At 37.2% G+C, this 20388-nt stretch overlaps 1 protein-coding gene across 6 annotated transcripts in view; it reads left to right on the forward strand.

Moving 5' to 3' along the window:
- LOC113530691 (synaptotagmin-2) overlaps positions 1-14619 on the forward strand; it is a 48492-nt gene extending 33873 nt beyond the window's left edge. For all 6 annotated transcript variants that reach the window (XM_034314745.2, XM_034314723.2, XM_053231904.1 and 3 more), the window contains 5 exons: positions 707-874; positions 4410-4577; positions 4846-4963; positions 5335-5468; positions 10762-14619. In XM_034314745.2, coding sequence (XP_034170636.1) covers positions 707-874; positions 4410-4577; positions 4846-4963; positions 5335-5468; positions 10762-10977 — 804 coding nt within the window. In that variant the 3' untranslated portion in view covers positions 10978-14619. The remainder of the gene's footprint in view (positions 1-706; positions 875-4409; positions 4578-4845; positions 4964-5334; positions 5469-10761) is intronic.
- Positions 14620-20388: the final 5769 nt, after the last annotated feature.

Consider the following 20388-nt stretch of genomic DNA (forward strand, 5'->3'; position numbering starts at 1 on the left):
GGTCAAGAGCTTCACTGTTCAAATCAAACATCAGAATAGGAAAAGCATCAAAAAATCATCACAACTTTTTCCAATCTTCAACTGTCCAGTTTCAGTTTCCAGTTTCCGTGCTGTCTGATTCCTGTTCTTTGCTGACAGGAGTAGACCCTGATGTGGCCCTGTACTGTTGTAGCCTATCCGCTGTAAGATTTGATGTATTGTGTGTTCTGAGATGATTCTCTGCTAACCATGGTTGTAAAGAGTGGTTATGTGAGTACCTTAGCCTCCCAGTGAGCTCGAACCAGTCTGGCCATTCTCCTCTGACCTCTCTCATCAACAAGGTGCTTTCCCTACAGAACTGCTGCACACTGGATGTTTTTTGTTTTTAGCACCATTTGTGTGTAAATGCTAGAGACTGTTGGGCACGAAAATTCCAGGAGATTAGCAGTTTCTGAGATACTTAAACGAGCCTGTCTGACACCAACAACCATGGCATGGTCAAATTCATCGAGATCACCGAGATTTTCCCCATTTCTGTGTTTTATGTGAACATTAACTGAAGCTCATATGATTGGCTGATTAGACAACTTCATGGTTATGTAGTATATATTCATTTCATATATCAATTTCATGCATTCTGAAACATAGCAGACTGATTTGGGACTTTCCTTTGAACTCTATCTTACAGTCTTGCTCTCTCTTTCTCTCTAACTGATTCATTTGCCAGCTGACAGTGGGGATCTTGCAGTGTGCTGACCTGATTTCCATGGACTCTGGAGGAACTTCAGACCCTTACGTTAAAGTCTTTCTCCTCCCTGACAAAAAGAAAAAGTTTGACACCAAGGTGCACAAAAAGACACTGAATCCTGTATTCAACGAGACTTTTGTTTTCAAGGTATGTTCTTCTGAAACCTTTTTTCTGATAGTGAAAATAAACATAAATTCTGCACTGGCATGCTGCTCAAGCATTTCTTTTTTTTTTCAGAGTCATAACATGTAGATATTATGTCATGATACAAAGCCACTGCACATCTATATGACCCAATCTGAGTCATGACATGTAATTACTATAAACAAATCATAAAATATAAGACTTGGGCAGATTTACCCTGTTATAAGATCTAAGATTAAGGTTAGATTTGCATGACTTCATGTCTGTTATTGAACTGTGCTAATGCAGTGAATTTACCACCTGGGGAGCTTCCCATGCTCCTGAATGTCCTACAGAAGAGGAGAACAGAAGCCTTTATACTTACTATGTATAGTGTGGAGTGCTTAAATTAGATATGAATTTCCCATTGCACCCTCCAATGAACATTCTACAGATATATGTGTGGCAGCCTGGGAAAACCTTCACATGGCAAAATGTTGACATTTTCTGCTATATGTAGTTCATCCTGAAATGAAACATGTTTCTCTTTTGCACATATCTCATCCAGAAACATTGCACATATCTTTTGCACATATCTCAGCCAGAAACCTACTTCTACATTTGTAACCCAGTCTACTTATGGAAAGCAACATTACTGTAAAATTTTAAATTGGAATTGTAAATTTACAATAGGAAATGAGTTACCACTTTATCAGCATCACTCACGTTAGAGATGTAATGAAATGACACTATATTTATCTGTATCTGTATTCAGAGTTAAACCCGAAGTGGGCGTCGCCTAAACCTTTTTGTAAATATGAAACTTATCACTATGCCCCCAGAAATACTGGAAAACATGGAAAAATGTTATTTGTACCTGTCTGTGATATTTTCCAGACCAGGACCAGGCAGTTACTTAGGATTGGATTATTCACTTATGAGTGAATAAGCGCTGTAAATGCATTGCATGTTAATGAACATGGTATTTGTTTGTCCTGCAAGCTCACCCTCACCTGTATGCAAGTAAAAACCTCCTGCTCAGGTGATTTTACTGTGTCACGACACACACCTCTCAACCATATCTCAACCAGATGCCCTGTAAACATTTCTAAAAAACAAAACAAACAAACACTGTATTTGTATTTCTTTAGAACACATTTTCTGCTCATTTCTGTTTCCGAATAATGTATTTATATTAGGTTAAACCCCTAATCCACATCAGTCTCTGTCTCATTGGCTGAATAACTAACACAAGCCTCATTATCGTCTCTTCAATCAGCTGATCTGTTAGTGCTTAGTGCAAGATTTTAGACACCTTTAGGCAGACTGGTTGCAATTACCACTGCATTTGATAAATTGTCTCCATACCCAACTTGATCTTTGCAGGCAGACATCCATGGCAAGGTTAGAAGATAAAAAAAAAATTTCCACATTTAAAAATCTGTTTTCTTAAAGTAGATGCCAAAGTGTATTATAGGCAGAAAGACTCGATGTTGGTGGTTTTTTTTATATATTGATAAACCAGCAGCCAGAGTAACTACATTAAACTGGTTATGCTGAGTATATGCATATTGTTAATGTTTTCCTTTTTTAAGTCACGTTGTTAAAACGAATCCAAAAATACCATTGTGTCGAAACAGTTCTCTGACTTTTTTGAGCACTGTTGGTATTTGTCGACTTGGCTCAAACGTGAGCTGTAGCTGCCTGTAGTCACTAATTAGCTACACAGGGAACAGAAGGGCCTCTGGTTGTTGGCTGTGCAGCTCAAACTCACTGCCTTGCTTTGAGAGAACTGATCTGGGACAGAAACGATCCCTTCATCTTCTAAGCATTGTTGGACAGCAAGAAAAGCTGACTACACATATTAAAATACCCACACCCCAGCCTTGCATGTATGGATGAAAGACAAAAAGCAAGCCAGAGAGGAAAATAAGAAGAACTTGAATGTAAAAAGACAGAGAGACTGACTTCATTCATTCACATTAATATTTACAGTTCATGTATACTTTTAAGTCTTTATGGATGTTTCTGTTCTCAGCATTGCCCACCAATAATAACATATTAAGTCAGAATACACAGTCTTGACAGCATACTACATTTTGTCCAGCAAAACTGGATAATCGTGTTCAGTTAGGATTAGGCCAAGTGACGTTTTTTAATTTATTTTTTGCCACAAAACAAACACTATCTGAATATGTGTCATTTCTTCCAAATGGAAGTGAAGCTTGTGATTTGGAAATGGTAATGGTTTGCATCCTTAAAGGAAAATAATCCTGAGTAAATGAAGCAAATACACTATTTCAGATATGCCAAAATATTAAGCAAGCCATCACTACACCACTGAATGTAACATTCATTGGCTAAAAGCATAACGTTCTCTGCAAAATGTATTTTTTATTCATGTTTTAACAAATGATCATTGCCAGTGCATTCACTAGAGGTCAGGAAGAGGAGTTGAAGTGAAAGCATGGCCTTGTGGTGCACATGTGCAAATAATGAGAAAAGGTTACAGATAGAGGCCTGGAAAGCCCATGTGTATCCTGTTTTTCAGAAAGATGTACTGAGCCATTTACAGATTTATGTGGTTATGACTTTTCTTAGGAAATAATTGTGTTTAATATGGGCAAGTAAAGGCATAATACCCTGACCTGCTGATTCAATTTGATTTCAATTTTATTTGTATAGCGCTGTTAACAATGGCCATTTTCACAAAGCAGCTTTACAGAGATATATAAATTCAGGTTATAAATTTTAAACTTAGAAATTTATAAATTTATCCCTAATGAGCAAGCCAGAGGCAACAGTGGTAAGGAAAAACTCCCTGAGACAATATGAGGCAGAACCCTTGAGAGGAACCAGATTCAAAAGGGAACCTGACCTCATCTGGGTGACAACGAATAGTGCAATTATAAATAAATCCCTTCTATAACTGTGTACTATATGGTTAACAAGTGCAATTTTGTAAACGGGAAATTCATTATAGTTTCACATGAAGTCTATTTTGTTGAAGTTATCAAACTGTTCACTGATCGAGACTTGAGCGCAAAACTGTTTGTGGCAGTTGCAGTCCTAAAGCTACTGTAGCAAGACTGTTACAGTATTACAGTCCAGAGCCATCTTCATGGTTTTTAGTGATCTAACCTACAAGGTAAATGGTGTCATGTACAGCTGAGGAAAACCATTATACTTTACACAGGAAATTATTTTTGCATTCAAACATTTTCAGTAATATTGACATTAATGGAAAGCACATAACTGTGAAAGCCAGTGGACGAGATGTTACCGATGTTTTGCAATTTTTTACATAATAACCCCAGACTTGAGTAAAATTTTATCTATCTAATGCATAAGTACATACACAAAAGGTTTATTATTACATTTTAAAGGTCTGTTGCCTGCATGTCAGTAATGAGCTAACTGTTCAGTTTTGTTTGGTGTTAGGGTTTGGTAATTTGATGCATATTTTTGTTCAGTTTGTGGACATTTGACATAATTCACCATGATTCTGTAAGCCATGGGTTGAAATATATGGCCTTTTCTTGCTGGTTTTCCTCTTTAGGTCCCGTACCAGGAGCTGGGAGGAAAGACTCTGGTTATGTCTGTTTATGACTACGATCGCTTCTCCAAGCATGACATCATTGGTGAAGTCAAACTGCCCATGAACACAGTGGACTTGGGACAGCCCATTGAGGAATGGAGGGACCTGGAAAGTGCTGAGAAGGAAGAGGTGAACTGTCTGATCTAATGAAATATTACTATGACCTTCTTTTGACATAAATTGAAATTCATACATTGAAATCTAAATGAAGCCTAGATATTACTTTTATTGTACTACTGTTTTTGTTCGTTCAGTTTCATTTACATCCAACATCTTTTACAAAATTAGTGATTAGAATTATCTAACAGCCCAGAAAGATAAGGAGCCATTCAAGAATCTCCTCCTTTCTTTAGTGGTTGCGTGTGACATCTCATTTCCTTTCCTTTGGTCTCTATAGCCAGAGAAGCTTGGTGATATCTGCATTTCACTGCGGTACGTCCCCACTGCCGGTAAACTGACTGTCTGCATTCTGGAGGCCAAAAACCTGAAGAAAATGGACGTGGGTGGACTATCTGGTGAGAAATATTGCCTAATCAGGAAAACTTGGTTGTACAAGGGGTTTGTAATCACAGTTGGGAAGATTATTTCAGAATCATCCTTCTGTTAAAGACTACTGATTGACCGCTGAAAATGTAATCAGTAATAAACCCTTGAATGGTTTCAGGAAGTCAATTAAACTTTCTAATCACAATTTATTACTTTATAATTACTTTCCATTTGACGATAAGGAAGTAGGTGGAAACAAATTTCTGAATTTCTTCCAGATTTGTTGACATTTCCTTACTTAAGTGAACAAAACATGACTATATACTATATACTGAATTCTGAAATGAATTCTCAAATAATGCATTTAGTTAATAACTGTTTTGGATGAACTTCTGGGCAGATCCATATGTGAAGATCCAACTGCTACAGAATGGCAAGCGTCTAAAGAAGAAGAAGACCACAGTGAAGAAGAATACACTGAACCCTTACTACAATGAGTCATTCAGCTTTGAGATCCCACTGGAGCAGATGCAGGTATGATCTTCCAACAAACTTTGTAAAAGCACAGAATACCTTAATCTGTGGAATGAAATATTGTCACTGTTTACTGACAGAATAATTTTTGATTAGCCCTGCCCACAATGATGTACTGCTGCTCACAAGACATATGTACCAGGTCACCAAGAACTGTTGAAGTATAAAAAAACTAAATACTAAATAGAGAAGATGGGTCAAAGTGCCGAGGGAACAGAAACAAGGCTGTATTCAGAGTCCAAAAAATCTTGCGTCCAGACATTCAATATTTAAGCGTATTCAGAATGCGGTTACACAGCTGCATGTTTATTTTCTGGGTGCGCCATTCAGATTATACAAATGACCTGCATGTAGTTCACACCTGTGACATTTCTCTTCTTGAATAGATGTGTCTGGGATTGTTTTTTCAGTAGTGTCTAGACTTGTAGTACTTGCCTTTAAGCCTGAGACATAAAATGAGGACTGAAGAAAGAAATAGTGGAGATTTTTTTTTTCCTGCTGGCAAGGGTAATATGATGTAATATTAAAGCAAGAGACAATTTGAAAATGGAAAATAAAAAACTAATATGATGGAATAAATGATGAATAAACATCTAATAGGAGTCTAGAACATTGCCTAATTTTAATAATCACATTACTCACATTACTATAATGCAGATTTGGTTTAATTTAACAAAATGGCTTCCACCCTCATTATTCAGCAACTTATAAAACAGTACATCCTATTATTTTACAGTCCTGGAGAGATTAAGGTAGTGTGTTCAAAGTTTATATTATAAGGCACTAGTATCAGAAGACCTGAGTGTGTGTATAGGGGTGTAGGGATGGAAGAGTTCAGAAAGTAAGATAGAGCATGTCGTGAGCAGGAATATGTAATGGATGCCGGCTGAAACCAGTAGGCAGTGTAATTTATGGATTATAGGAGTGATGTAAGCAGATTTTGCAGTATGGGTGAATAGGCTGCTGTATGTTTCAGACAGAACACCAGTAAGAAAAGGAATTGCAGTATTAAAAGCAGGTGGTAATGAAAGCATGGACCAAAGTTTTAGCATATTTTGCATTTTTATTGAGAGCTCAAATGTCAAAACTAAGAGAGGGTTCAAAAGTAGTGCCCAGGTTTCACACTACAGATTAGGGGATAATGATGACCCTGTCAATGTTAAAGGCGAGGCCTGGATGTTTGGACATTAAGGATTTAAAACTTCACTTTTATCAGTGTTAAGATTTAGAAGATTGGCATTCATCCATATTTTTATATCTGGAATTCAATTTATATGGATGTGGTGGATTATGCTTACATAAATCTGGGTTTCATCAGCAAACCACTAAAAACAGATTGTGACACTGTATAATGTGAAACAAGTAAATAATGAAAAGGAGAGAGCCAAGTACTGATCCCTGGGGAACACCCTGAGCTACAGTAGCAGTGGTGGATGATTGTAACAAAATGATGTTTATTAATAAGATAAGATTTGAACCAGGCAAGAGCTAAGTCTATAACACCAACAGCTGAGAGATGGGAAATGAGTTTGTCGTGATGTACTGTATTGAAGACAGCACAGAGGTCATAAAGATGCACAATACTGATGACCTCAGAGTCAGCGGAGAGATGACCAGAGAAAAAGAGCAGTCCCAGTACAGTGTACTATTTGGAAGCCAGAGTGAAAAATTTCAGAAAGATTATCATCATTTAGGAAGATTTGTGACTGTGCGGCTATACCCATTTGCACTGATAGCTTTTAAGTAAGGCACGGTCAAGATGCGATTTCTTAAGAATGGACAATTGCATTCGACAATTGCAGTTTTAAGAACAGTAGGGACATATCCTGAATGAAGTAACATGTTAATGAGATGACAGATGGCTGTAGAGATGACAGAGACACTTCTTAAGGAAAGGAGTGGGGCCAGGATCAAGCAAGCAGGAAGATGCATTAGGTTTGGCGATAAGATCGGACATGATGCTTGGCTCAGTAAGAGAAAAAGCTGTTAAGAGTTTATCTGGGGTTTTAAGCAGCATATCACTGTTTTTGTGTGAAGGGGAGACTCCATGGAGACACTGATTGGGGCAGTCGTGGCCTAATGGATAGCGTCTCGAACTTGTAACCCGAAGGTGAACCTGAAGGTTGTGGGTTCGAGTCTCAGGTCCGGCAGGGATTGTAGGTGGGGGGAGTGAATGACCATCGCTCTCTTCTACCCTCAATACCACGACTGAGGTGAGACCCTTGAGCAAGGCACCGAACCCCCAACTGCTCCCCGGGCGCCGCAGCAAAAAAAAAAGGCTGCCCACTGCTCCGGGGGTATGTTCACGGTGTGTGTTCACTACTGTGTGTGTGCACTTGGATGGGTTAAATGCAGAGCACAAATTCTCAGTATGGGTCACCATACTTGGCCACATGTCACTTCACTTCACTTCACTTCACTGATGAATTTTGCTAGTTTTGCTAATTCATTAAAGAAGCTGAGAAAAGTGTCACAGTGCTCAGTCGAACTAGAGACTGCAGCTGGGGGAGGTTGAAGGAGTTTTTTAATAACAGTAAAGGGAGTTTTGGGTGTGCGGCCAGTTCCACTGATTACAGAGGCAGAATTCAGCATACAGAGCTCAGGAGTAAACTGTCATGGTATTGCAATAAGAAATAGAAATTTTCTTGGTAGGCTCGGTAATAGGAAAATTGAAAAAAAAAGCAATGACTTTGTGATCAGAAACCTCAATTACAGAACCAGAGACACAAACCAGTGAAGCATATGAAGTTGAGTGTCTGAAAGTGAGTAGGGAAATTAACATGCTGCATCACATTAAATCATAAATGGACATTATTTTCAGTTGACAAGTAAAAGGTTGTATCAACACGGATATTAAATTCCTCTAGCAAAAAGAGCAGTTTGCTAAATTCAGAAAGAAGTTTATGAGTTATTTTTGGGTAGGGTAGGATAGATTAACAGGAACAGCAGTAGCAGTGATTAGAAGGACAATATTTAGTGCCGTTATTCAAATAATCCTCACAGAGACTATTATTAAGGGCATTATTATAAACAATAGTGAGTCTACTACCTTTTCCCTTCAACCTGAGCCTTGCTTGCTATCCAGACACGCTGTGAGGGCATTGAGATGTGTATAGTCATCCATGTCTCAGTGAGAAAAAAACACATCCATGGTTTTCTATACCACCAATTTATTGAAGAGTGGTGCTTTATCTGAAAGAAAATGACAGGTAGGTGTCTTTGCAGTGGGGAGTGAAACATAGTGGGCACAGAGATGGTTAAGCCAGGTGCTTTTGGGTAGGTAATGGGAATAGTAATGTCAAAATCGGAAAATTCTACACACATGCAGGTACAATTACAAAATTTAGTGTCTGACAAGTATTGTCAGACACTAAATTTCATAATTGTACTTGTGTGTGTGTAGCATTGTCTGATTTTGACAAGATGGGACAAGTACAGCTAATTGCATGCAAAAAGAAAAAGAAGCACTATGTTAGTCAGAGAACCACTGGTAAAGCTTTACTGGAGCACAACACCACACAGCACCATCTAACCTTCATTCACTGCACATGTGGTTGAAACGGTGCAGGGTGGTAATGAGAGGGCTTGGGCAGGTAGGCAATAATAAGACCAGTCTGAGATATGAGTTTAAGGATTGTGACGAAGCAGAGCAAACTTTTACAAAAATGGTTTTATATGCTGGTTAAAATATGCATCTGACTTTCATTTATCAACAATGATTATGCACGAATCTGTGTGTAAATTGTGTATGAAGTTTTTAACTGAAAGTGTGGAATTTATCAAATAGAACAATTCTTTTGCTTTGACAGTGTGTACACAAAGTATACATCAGTAAAAAAAACAATGCTGCAAATGTAATGATCTGGAACTGTTTATATAGGGGCTTGTTAAATCACGAGCCTGTACTGCTAAGACATTAATTACCTTTGGAGGTTATTAGTGTTAAATACAAACAAGTCTGCAGCATGGCTTATCTCACTTTATTGAAGGTTGTTGCTGATCGTGCTATTCAGAGAGAGCACATTTTTCAGGGTCAGGACTGATTTTTTTTTTTTGCTGAAATCTCCAAATGGCTTATCAGCAGAAGCCGATTCCAGAAACCAATACTGATAAATTTGTGCTATCAGCTGGGGCGTAACCTGGAGAGGGAAATGATGCGCACAAATGCAATACCTGTGAAAGTCCTTTCAGCTATATGATTTTTGGATCAGATACATTTCAGAGAGAGGCTTTGGCTGTAGCAGGTATGTCACAACCATCACTGAGTAGGATTATACCTACAGCGTTGGATGCCGTCATTTTTCTTGGCCCATTCTTTATCCACTTCCGCTATACCCATGCACAAGAGGCACATTTGAAACAACTTCCATGCAATTGCTGGCTTTGCCAGTATCAAATGATTGAGGGACAGAAGTATTCTAAGCACCAAATGAATTCAGTTATATAAATCCCAGTGGTTTCTATTCTGTGAACTTGCAGCTTACATGTTTAACACATTTGTTAATATTCAGTCATTTTATTTCAAATTACAAACACACAGAAATATTAACCAGCACAGCTTAATATCTGTCTGTTGATCAAAATCTAAATCTCTACTTCAGAAAAAAAAGTTTAATTTTGTTTCGACATGGCATTAGCAAAATGTTTTTTAGGTACCATTAAAGTTATGCCTACACAAAATATATTGTTAATTGTGGGTGTGTCTGTATTTAAAAGCACGTTTGATACACATAAATCTCAATTGCACCCCCCCACCCATTTTAAGCTCTCCCTATCATATGAAAGCTGCTAACCGAGGAGGGTGAAGGCTAACATGCTTTCTCTAAGACGTGAAGCCAGCCAGCTGCATGTTTTTGAACTGCTCCTCATGCAGCGTCACACGCTTTGAGGAAAGTGCTATCCATCGTCTTCTGCATACATGAGCTCACAGACGGCCACGATTGATTAGTGTCGCTGTGGTTGACAGGGGAGAGAGTGTAATGCCATCCCTTCTACCCAGAGAGCACAGCAGGTTTTGTTCCCTTGGATTCTGGCCACAGACGGCTGTGGCATCTTCTGGATTTGAACTCATGATCACCTGACGATAGGGCGAATGCTTTTCTATTGCACAATTTGGGAGCCATAAATCCCAATTTTATTGTATTCGAGACTTCTATATTTTATGCATATGAAACAATTTTATAATCTTTTCTATGCCATGTTGATAAAGCAAACATCTCACCATGTTGTAAATAGACCATTAAAGAGAACATTATTGAATTACTTTTAATGCGGTCTTTGTCTTGCTACCTAGAAAATCCTTGTGGTGGTCACCGTCTTTGACTACGACAAGATTGGTAAGAATGATGCCATCGGAAAGATCTTTATTGGCAGCAAGGCCACGGGCACAGAGCTGAAGCACTGGTCCGACATGCTGGCCAACCCACGCCGCCCTATCGCTCAGTGGCACACCCTGAAAGAGGAAGAGGACATAGACGCCACGCTGGCTGCTCTCCATGCCAAGAAGTAATTTCACCTCTCTACAAATTCAACTAATCAACTAACCTCCCTCCTCAACCTATCCAACCCAGCCACCATTGCATGAAAGCCGACCAACCACTGCCCATGCCTACTCCAAATAATGTTCAGAATAATGTACTGGAAAAAGTCAACATTGCTGAATGTGAAAACTCCATGTCTCCCCAAAAACCAGTTCATCCTGTAGTGTACACTGAGAGGAAGCGTGGTTGAAGAAGACATGTTTTGTCTTTCCTAAGCAGTTTTCAAATTGTCATCCCATACTCCTGCAACAGAGGAATATTTGCACATGGATTCATATAGCTTTCATAACACAGACATGCCATCTTCATTTACTGTGGTCAGTTACCATCAACATACCAAAATGATTCAATGAAATAATATCATTGCGTGTATATAAGAGCAAGAAAGTGCTAAAAATCAGACTACCTGATAAAATATATTTAAATAGTATAGGAATAATATATATGAACGATTAAATTATATTATATATTTTTCACACCCTATGTATCAGCATTTATAAGTTTCAATAAATGATGGCTATCCAACATTGTCACATTTATTGACACAACTTGAAAGTTGAAAGGCTTTCAACTGGTTCTCTGCACTGAGATTTGAAGCAAAATATGCCTAATTCACAATTTACTCAATTTAGCCATACACTGGTACAAGTCACACATTGCTCATGAATAGTAAGGTAAGTCTACTCTAAATATTTTACAATGAAGTTGTTTACAAAATGTGTGTAAATCTTTAAGGCTGCTAGACATGAGTTTAGCTTTTAGAAATCTAAAAGTTAAATGTGCTTTTGAGATGAAAGAAGAATCAGGGCCACAGATTTTTCTGGAGCAATTTACAGCTCTCTGTTAACACAGTGCCCTACCTGTTGAAAAACGGTCTAAAACAAAAACAAAATTAGTAATATTATAATACATTATACCTAAACCGTTACATCTGATCTCAGTGCTACAGATGTTTATTTGCCAGAGGTTTCTGTAAGGTTTTAAAAAGAGATTATCCTGGTGATATTGCCTTATTAAATAAGGATTAAATTCATTAATCTTACCATATCATGTACACTACACTTAAACTGACCAAGAATGCTTTGTGAGAACAAATCAATTGCCATCGTTGAGTATGGCTATTAATTCACAGAAGCTTCGAATCCATTTTCCATTCTCTTGATTCGTGTATATGTATAATATACATTTTAAGCCTCTGGTTAGTTCACTGCCTTTGTTTGTTTGAAGGAACTTTGCCTACAACCACAAACAAACCCATTAAACGCCATTCAATCAGAAGACATTTGACATTTGAAATGCCAAAGTAATAATGCAGGTTTAATGGGAAGGGATGCAGTTCACTGGAGATGTGACAAACATTGGCTCATCTCTGTTCTTTTATGTTAGAAGGGACAAAACGAGGCAATAGGCCACGCTTAGTTCAGTCCATTAATGGGCACTTCTTTCCCTCTGCTCTCCTCTAATTGTGCTGTACATATGCATTGATAAACTTTGTTAATACAGCATGTGTCTATACCTTGATGTACATAGAAGCATGTTTTGAAGATAGAGCATATATTGTGTATGTGTGGCATTTGTCATTTTGATAATAAAACGTAGAGGAAAAATACAATGACTGCACATTTTATTAAATTCCCCAGAGCGGGTATAGGAATTAATGTAAATCTTTAGCTGAAGATTTAAAGCCTTTCAGGTTCCTTTATTTTCCTTTTGATCGGAGGAGTTCTACTCTGAGCTGTGTGCAAATTTTATTTTATTCAAATGTGCCATATTATTGTGGTTGTGTTTGAGATTTATTGGTTTATTTATGAGCTTATCATGCTTTCTTTATGCTCATTTTATGTCCAGTCGATATTTCTTTGTTAACTTTTCTGTATTTGTTCTGTTTTGCTGATATGTTATGTTATGTTTGTGAATACAATATTCTGATTTTTTTTCTGTTTAAAGAAATCTGTGTGTATTTACGGTAAGAAAAGCTAAGTCAGAAGCCATATGTGTGGTCCCTTTTCCACAAAACCTTATAATCGTAGGACAAGAACGTGTACCTCAGTGACAAAAAAACAACAGATCACACACTCTTTGTACATCCCTTTGAATCAAAAGATGTGAAAGGAAATCTGAGTTTTAAAAAAAGTAGCTGTCTGTTGAAAGGCAGTGTAATGTTTTATTTCTTTTAATGAACAGATCACAAAGAGGCAGGACTCAAATCATGCTAAAGCCAGTTCATGCACACATGTCGTTAGTCATAGAGTAATCGTATGTTAGTGGTAGCTCTCTCTACATCAGTGTAATCCAAAACAAATTGATTTGGTGTTTCACATTAATCAGCACACAAATGCTTGCAAAAGATATGATTAGTAGAACGAGTACAGTTCTAGTGATCTACATGTAACAGTGGCATGATTTTATTATGCAATGTGTGTCTATGTTAGTGTATGCCTGCGTGTGAGTGTGTGTGTTAAAAGTATTTACATTAATCGAGGTTTGAAGTTTTGCCAGATGGCTAAAAGACATTTATGAGTGTCTTATAATTGATGAGAAGAAAACCTATCATTATAGATTATTGAAACAAAAATGTTGTTGTAAAATCCTGTTATTTAATGTGACGTGTGATCCTTTGTTTTTTCCTAACATCCAATGATTTCTTTGAACGAGCCTACACATTACTTCATGTAGGAGTTACACCATTATGTGTGGGCCTTTTTACAGCTTAAAAAGAGGACAGTTTCATGTCTGTCACTGGGGGGGAAATGCTGTGACTAGCCTACTGTGAATAAGCATTTTCTTTTATTTCCAACTCGTGTGTATGGAGTGAGTTCAAAGCCCCTAACAGGCCTTGTCTTTGGTATCATGCTTACATCATGAAAAGTCTAGCAATGGATCTATTTTTTTTTTTCCTTCCATTTTGAATGTCTTGCTTTCTAAAGTTCCATCAAAGGTGTGTTTTGTCTTTGGAACATTTGCTTTAAAGTGATGTGTGCTTTTTAAGTCATGTCCAGCTGCCATGGACTTCTGTGCTGCTGCTTAGGACGTTGCAATAGGACCAATGAAGAAAAAAAATGTCTTCATGTTTTTTGTGTGACCATGATTGAAAAGCTACAGGGGATCATTACACCCCTGCCAAGCAGACAACAAAATCCCAGTCTTCCCTGGGACACTGGATGCCAGATGACTGGCCCCTTGCCCATACTGAGACATTTAATTTCACCACCTGTCCGGCCCATATTAATGGCAAACACTTTGCCTATGCCATATTGTCGACACATACTTACTAATATGATCTAACACACTCGTTCTCTGTATTCATTTCATGGTGAAACCATGTAAAGACTTTTCCAAAGACCTGCTCGTCCTCGTCCATTGTGTCTCGTGTAGAGGTACCTGTGTCAGTGATTCCTTTTGTGGATGCTTTGGCATGCTTTTATCTCTTACAGAGGATCCCATTTACCATCAGAAGATAAGCCTTTGCTATTCCTGTAGGTTATTGTCATTCTGTAAACCAATAATGTCAGTACTTGAAGAGATACCAGCCACTAAAAAAAGGTCTACATGCAGATTCATCCATTGGTTATCAACTAGCTAATCATATGAAATAAAGCCTTTTAAATATCTTTGCGTGGAGTAGTATGTCAGTTCTCAACTACATTCCCATAAATTAAATGGACACTGTTTTATCTAAATGCCTGCAAAAACATAAACAACATTGGCAATTGTATTACATTACATTATATTCAGTTAATTTAAGGTCTATTAGGATTTTAGGATTAGAACTGTCAGAAATGTGACATCATGCTTGAGCAATGCCGTTATGAGATATTTAACACCTATTTAAGATATTTATTCATCTATATAACATATAAACCCCAAAAAGGGAGTGCTAGCATAATACAATTTCCACTACATTCATTTTATAGCATAGTTTTAGTAATAATTACTAGGTTTTCATTATTGGCAGACATTCAATCATTTTTAAAAATATTTTATTTGAAGCACAAATGACGAAGGAATTAAGAGACTATGATATGTTTAAAAAGTGGTATATTCCAGAGAACAGGACTACTGAATTAACTAGACCGTTTAATTTAGGATTCATGAAAATCTGGAATTTCAGATACAAAGATTAGCATTACAGTTCAGTCAGCTTGACAATTTATGCTCTTTATGGTCTTGCAAATGCCAGGATTGTTTCCGTTAATCCTCAGATTTCAGTTGAATACATACAGTAGGTATTTTGCCAACTGTTTGTTTGTGACCTGATATTATATTAATCTACAAGCTAGCATGATGGCATACAACTACAGAAACATTGTTCAACTGAGTGCAAAAGTTTGCTTGCCATCTGTCTCTGTGGGAAAATGTACCTTGTTTTTACAGTTTAACTATAAAATAATTAGTTTATTGGTATGTTCACATTAAAAAATCCTTTGTAACATAGCATAAATATTATAGGATTTCAGTATAAATCAAAAGTTATAAATTATTAGCAAGTTTAAATGTTTTCATCATTAAGATACACTCACCCGTCCACTTTAATAGGAACACCTGTACACCTGCTCATTTATGCTATTATCTAATCAGCCAGTTATCTAATCATGTTGCAGCAGCACAATGCATAAAGAAATGCAGATGCAGGACAAGAGCTTCAGTTAATGTCCACATCAAACATCAGAATGGGGAAAAAGTCTGATCTCTGTGACTTTGATCTTGGCATAGATGTTGGTACCAGAAGGGCGTGGTTTGAGTATTTCAGAAACTGCTGATCTCCTGGGTTTTTCACACACAACACACAACAGTCACAACAGTCTCTAGAGTTTCCACAGAATGGTGCAAAAAACAAAAAACATTGAGTGAGTGACAGTTCTGTGGGTGGAAACGCCTTGTTGATAGGAAAATGGCCAGATTGGTTCGAGCTGACAGGAAGGTCATAGTAACTCAAACAATTAATCTTTATAATTGTGGTGAGCAGAAAAGCATCTCAGCATGCACAAAACATCGAACCTCGAGGTGGATGGGCTACGACAGCAGAAGACCACATCAGGTTTCACACCTGTCAGCCAAGAACAGGAATCTGAGGCTATCATGGGAGCACAGGTTCATCGAAACTGGACAGTTGGACTGGAAGATTTTCAAGACTGGAAAAAGACCAGGTGGTTTTTTTTTTTTTCAACTTTCCAGGTTCAGCGAGTGCCCATGATAGCCTGAGATTCTTGTTCTTGGCTGAGAAGAGTGGAACTTGATGAGGTCTTCTGCTGTTGTAGCCCATCCACCTCAAGGTTTGATTTGTTGTGTGTTCTGAGATGCTTTTCTGCTCACCACGGTTGTAAAGAGTGAGTATTTGAGTTACTGTAGACTTCCTTTCAGTTCAGACCAGTCTAGTCATTCTCCTCTGATCTCTCTCATCAACAAGGTGTTTCAGACTGCAGACCCTCTGCACACAGGATTTTTTTTTTTTTTTGCACCTTTTTTTGTTCTGTGTAAACTCTAGAGACTGTTGTGTGTGAACATCTCAGGAGATCAGAAGTTTCTGAAATACTCAACCCAGCCCATCTGGCACCAACTGCCATGCCATGGTTAAAGTCACAGAGATCAGACTTTTTTGTCATTCTGATGCATGATGCATTGCACTGCTGCCACATGATTGGCTGATTAAATAACTATAGGCATGAGCAGGTGTACAGGTGTTCCTATTAAAAGTGGATGGTGAGTGTATCTAATGAAGTAAAACAGCCAAAAAATGTTACCTTGTTAGCTTCTGGTTAAAAAAATGAACTGTTTAAACAGGCTTAAATTCAAACATCAAGTGGTATAAAGGTCCACATTTATAACAGATTTGATATAAACATCTGTAAAGCTTCATTCATTAACAAAATTACATGTTTGTTGGTTTCATCATTTTCAAATACTGTTATGCAAACATTTGCACTCAGCTGTACTGACAGTAGCAGTAACTGAACTTACGATAATAATTTCTTTGGGACTTAGTTTACAAAACATGATTCATAATTTCTTGTACATAAATATTTTGTCAGGCAATAGGTTACATCTAATAATATATTTACACCTCTCTTTCAATGAAAAAAAACCCACAAAAAGTAAAAACTTTTGGTATCCACGTCATCTTTGATGTTAACAAATGACTTAAAGTGAATTATTTTTTGCTTGTTTGGAACAAATAACAAAAGCACCACCAACAGTCATATGTAAAAAAAAAAAAATACAACAAACGATATGAAGCAAAGACTGGGGCTGATTTCCTTCTAGCGCAGACTGTAGATCCACGCAGCCTATCACTGACAGTCATGTCAAGTTATTACACAGTGAAACACTCCCTAGATTTCGTGTGCATGTGGGCTAATTTATTTAGTCCCGCTTCACTGACACATCCATAACATGCCATCAGCATTGATAGAGAAGGCGAACTTGAAATACAACAGTGGGTGTAATGAACATGAACAAGGTAGATTACTTTCTCCATCACTGATTCTAGTGTCTTTCGAGAAGACACTGGAAACAAACAGACTTAGCAAACATTTCCTAATCAAAGTACACGATCAACATAGGTACAAACGACAGAACCATAAATTTTGTGTCCTTGGTTGGAACTAAAAAGCTTTTCTTTTTACGGTGCCTGCTATACAGAAGAGACCTGAGATAATTACGAACTCAAGTTGAAAAAAAATCACAATTACTTATGATGTTGTCCATCTGCCTTTCAGTGATTGTGTTCGTATGGGCATGAATAATAGGTTTTTTTTTGTCTATGATGAGACTGATAATGTGCAATCATAATGGTTTCATAATAGTAATGCCGACTTACTGACAGGTAGTAGAATTTTTTTGTCTTCCCATTCAATATCTTGGCCATACTTTTTTCAGCACAGAACTCAGCTCTGCTTCTGCTTATGTAGTTTCAGCAAAATGGGGTGCAGTCAATTAAGCAAAAGGAAAAAGTTTTTTTCAGTGTTTTCATTGCAATTGCAATTCACCATACAGACAGCGTAGCGCTCTAAAACTTGCATACTCATTCTTTAAGAGTTAAATTCAGTACCACTGTAGGATTTAAGGAGCAGAGAATTCCTGCACATGGTTAATCTGTCGGAAATGTTATGCCCGTTCACTGAACATCCTATTTAAATGAAGAATTTGAATAATTCACTGATCATTATGCCAGTAATGAATTAGACCTTGAACAGAGGGCTATTTATCTTTCCCAGAGGCAGACACGTGAACAGATAAACCCTGTGGTTATTTTTGCTCATCGACTCCCCTTCACCAGGCCGCGAAAACGATTTCATGCCTTCCTTCTTCACCATCATGATTTTTTTTTTTGGCAGTAGTAGTTTTCTGTACAGTTTTACTGATGCTGAAAATACTGGATACTCTACAGTACACAGTGTGCTCTGAAGCTTTTTTTTTTTGTTTTTTTTGCACAATTTCATTGTTTTCCAGAGACATATGTTAGTGTCAAAGAGGAGCCCAACCATTTCAGAATTTCCAAATATAATTGGCTGTGTGGGTGGAATACAGATTCCCATCAAAGCACCACAGGAAATCGAATGCGATCATGTAAATAAACATTTTTTTCACAGCCTCAGTGTGCAGGTAATGACAGAGGTTTAAGTCAAATTTTCATTTCGGTTATGATTGTAGCCCTTTCTCTGTTACCAAAATCATATTTGATTTGAAGCCTGGCTCTGTAAATGATAACACATTTAAAACTGTTAACTTGCATGTGATACAATCAGATTTTGGCAGCTAACAAATGACTCATTTAGTCATGTAAACTACACAACACAAACAGTTTCAGTGGATTAAATCTTTTATTGGAAGTGTTGTACATTTCTCTCCCATTGTAATGGATGACAATGTGAATTCAGATGTGAGCAACCTCAAATTTATACCCCGGAGTAGGATATCTCTTATGAAAAATCAGCATGAGTTACTGTGGCTAATTATCTTTTACTTCATGATAACTACATGATTGTATTATAGTTTTTCTTTGGTGCTTTATGGACAATATATACAATATATAACCTGTTCAGCCATATATATTTTATTTTTTTGCACAGAGAAGCAGATTGAAGTGAAATTTGTACTTTGTGTGTTCTACCCTTAAAGCACCACTCGTAAATACCTCAACTTTTGGGTGTATATGTTAAAATGAACATGCACTATAAATGCATATATAATTTTTTTTATAAATTTGCACAATTCCAGCTACTATGGTGCCATTAGATTGTTTTGAGAAGCTATAGAACAAATGCAAATGCAGTCAAAGATTTTTGGTTGGTTATTACTACATCAGATTGTTTTAATCTCTATGTGTATACTGTGGTAGATTTAAACTCTGATCAAAACTGATTTTTGAAATTGAAATGAATTTTTAAAATGCAACAATACTGTAAGAATATTAAGAAAAATATTCTTGGTCACACTGAATAACCCTGTTTTTTTTTTCATTTAGACATGTGCCAGGATTCTGGACAACCAGAAAACAGGTTGTGGCCTATTGGGGGTGGAATAAGGCAGATTCCACCAAAGGGGCAAGGGAACAGCTGGCCATGTTCAAGGCAACAACAAAAACATTTGACTCCAATTAATTATTCATTACTCTTCTCATATGTTTCTCTCTCCAATTTTTACCTCTACCCCTCTCCGAATTATGCCCCTATGGGTTTCTGTAAAAGCAGAAAAGAGGGCCTCATCATTTTAATCAATAATACAAAAGGATTATATTTATAGGCTACATTTTAAAAAATCAATGAAATCTGAATGGAAACTTTTACTACTAGTCAAATCCTCAACTGCTCAGTTGTATCCTGCCTCAAATTTAAGTCGCTTTGGATAAAAACAGCCAAATTAGCAAATATGTAAATGTAAATGTAAAGTTTGGACACACCTGCTCATAGATGGATTTTCTTTATTTTTCATATTTTCAAATAATGAAAACACTATAACACATATTGAAATCTGCAGTGACCAAGAAAAGTGTTAAACAAATCAGAAGTGTTTTACATTTTAAATTCTTCACAGTATTCATGATGAAGCTTTGCATATCTGGGCATCTTCTGAACCAACATAATGAAGGAGCTTCACCCAGAAGGTTTTACTTGATATTCCCAAAGAGGCCGCACTCCTCACTGCTTCTGCTCAGCTCTAGATGAAACTACTTGTTTGGGAACACAATTTGATTTTAAATACAAACTACTTCTTTAACATAAAAATTACTTATTTAAAAGAAAGTAATGACCATGTTTACAAATGTACACTATATGGCCAAAGGTTTTTGAACACCTGTCCATCATACCCATATGAGGGCCTTCCTTAAACTGTCTAAAGCACACAACTGTATACACTCACCACCCACTTTAATAGGAACA

Source organism: Pangasianodon hypophthalmus, chromosome 2, assembly GCF_027358585.1.
Source record: "Pangasianodon hypophthalmus isolate fPanHyp1 chromosome 2, fPanHyp1.pri, whole genome shotgun sequence".
In the NCBI taxonomy this organism is placed as follows: domain Eukaryota; kingdom Metazoa; phylum Chordata; class Actinopteri; order Siluriformes; family Pangasiidae; genus Pangasianodon; species Pangasianodon hypophthalmus.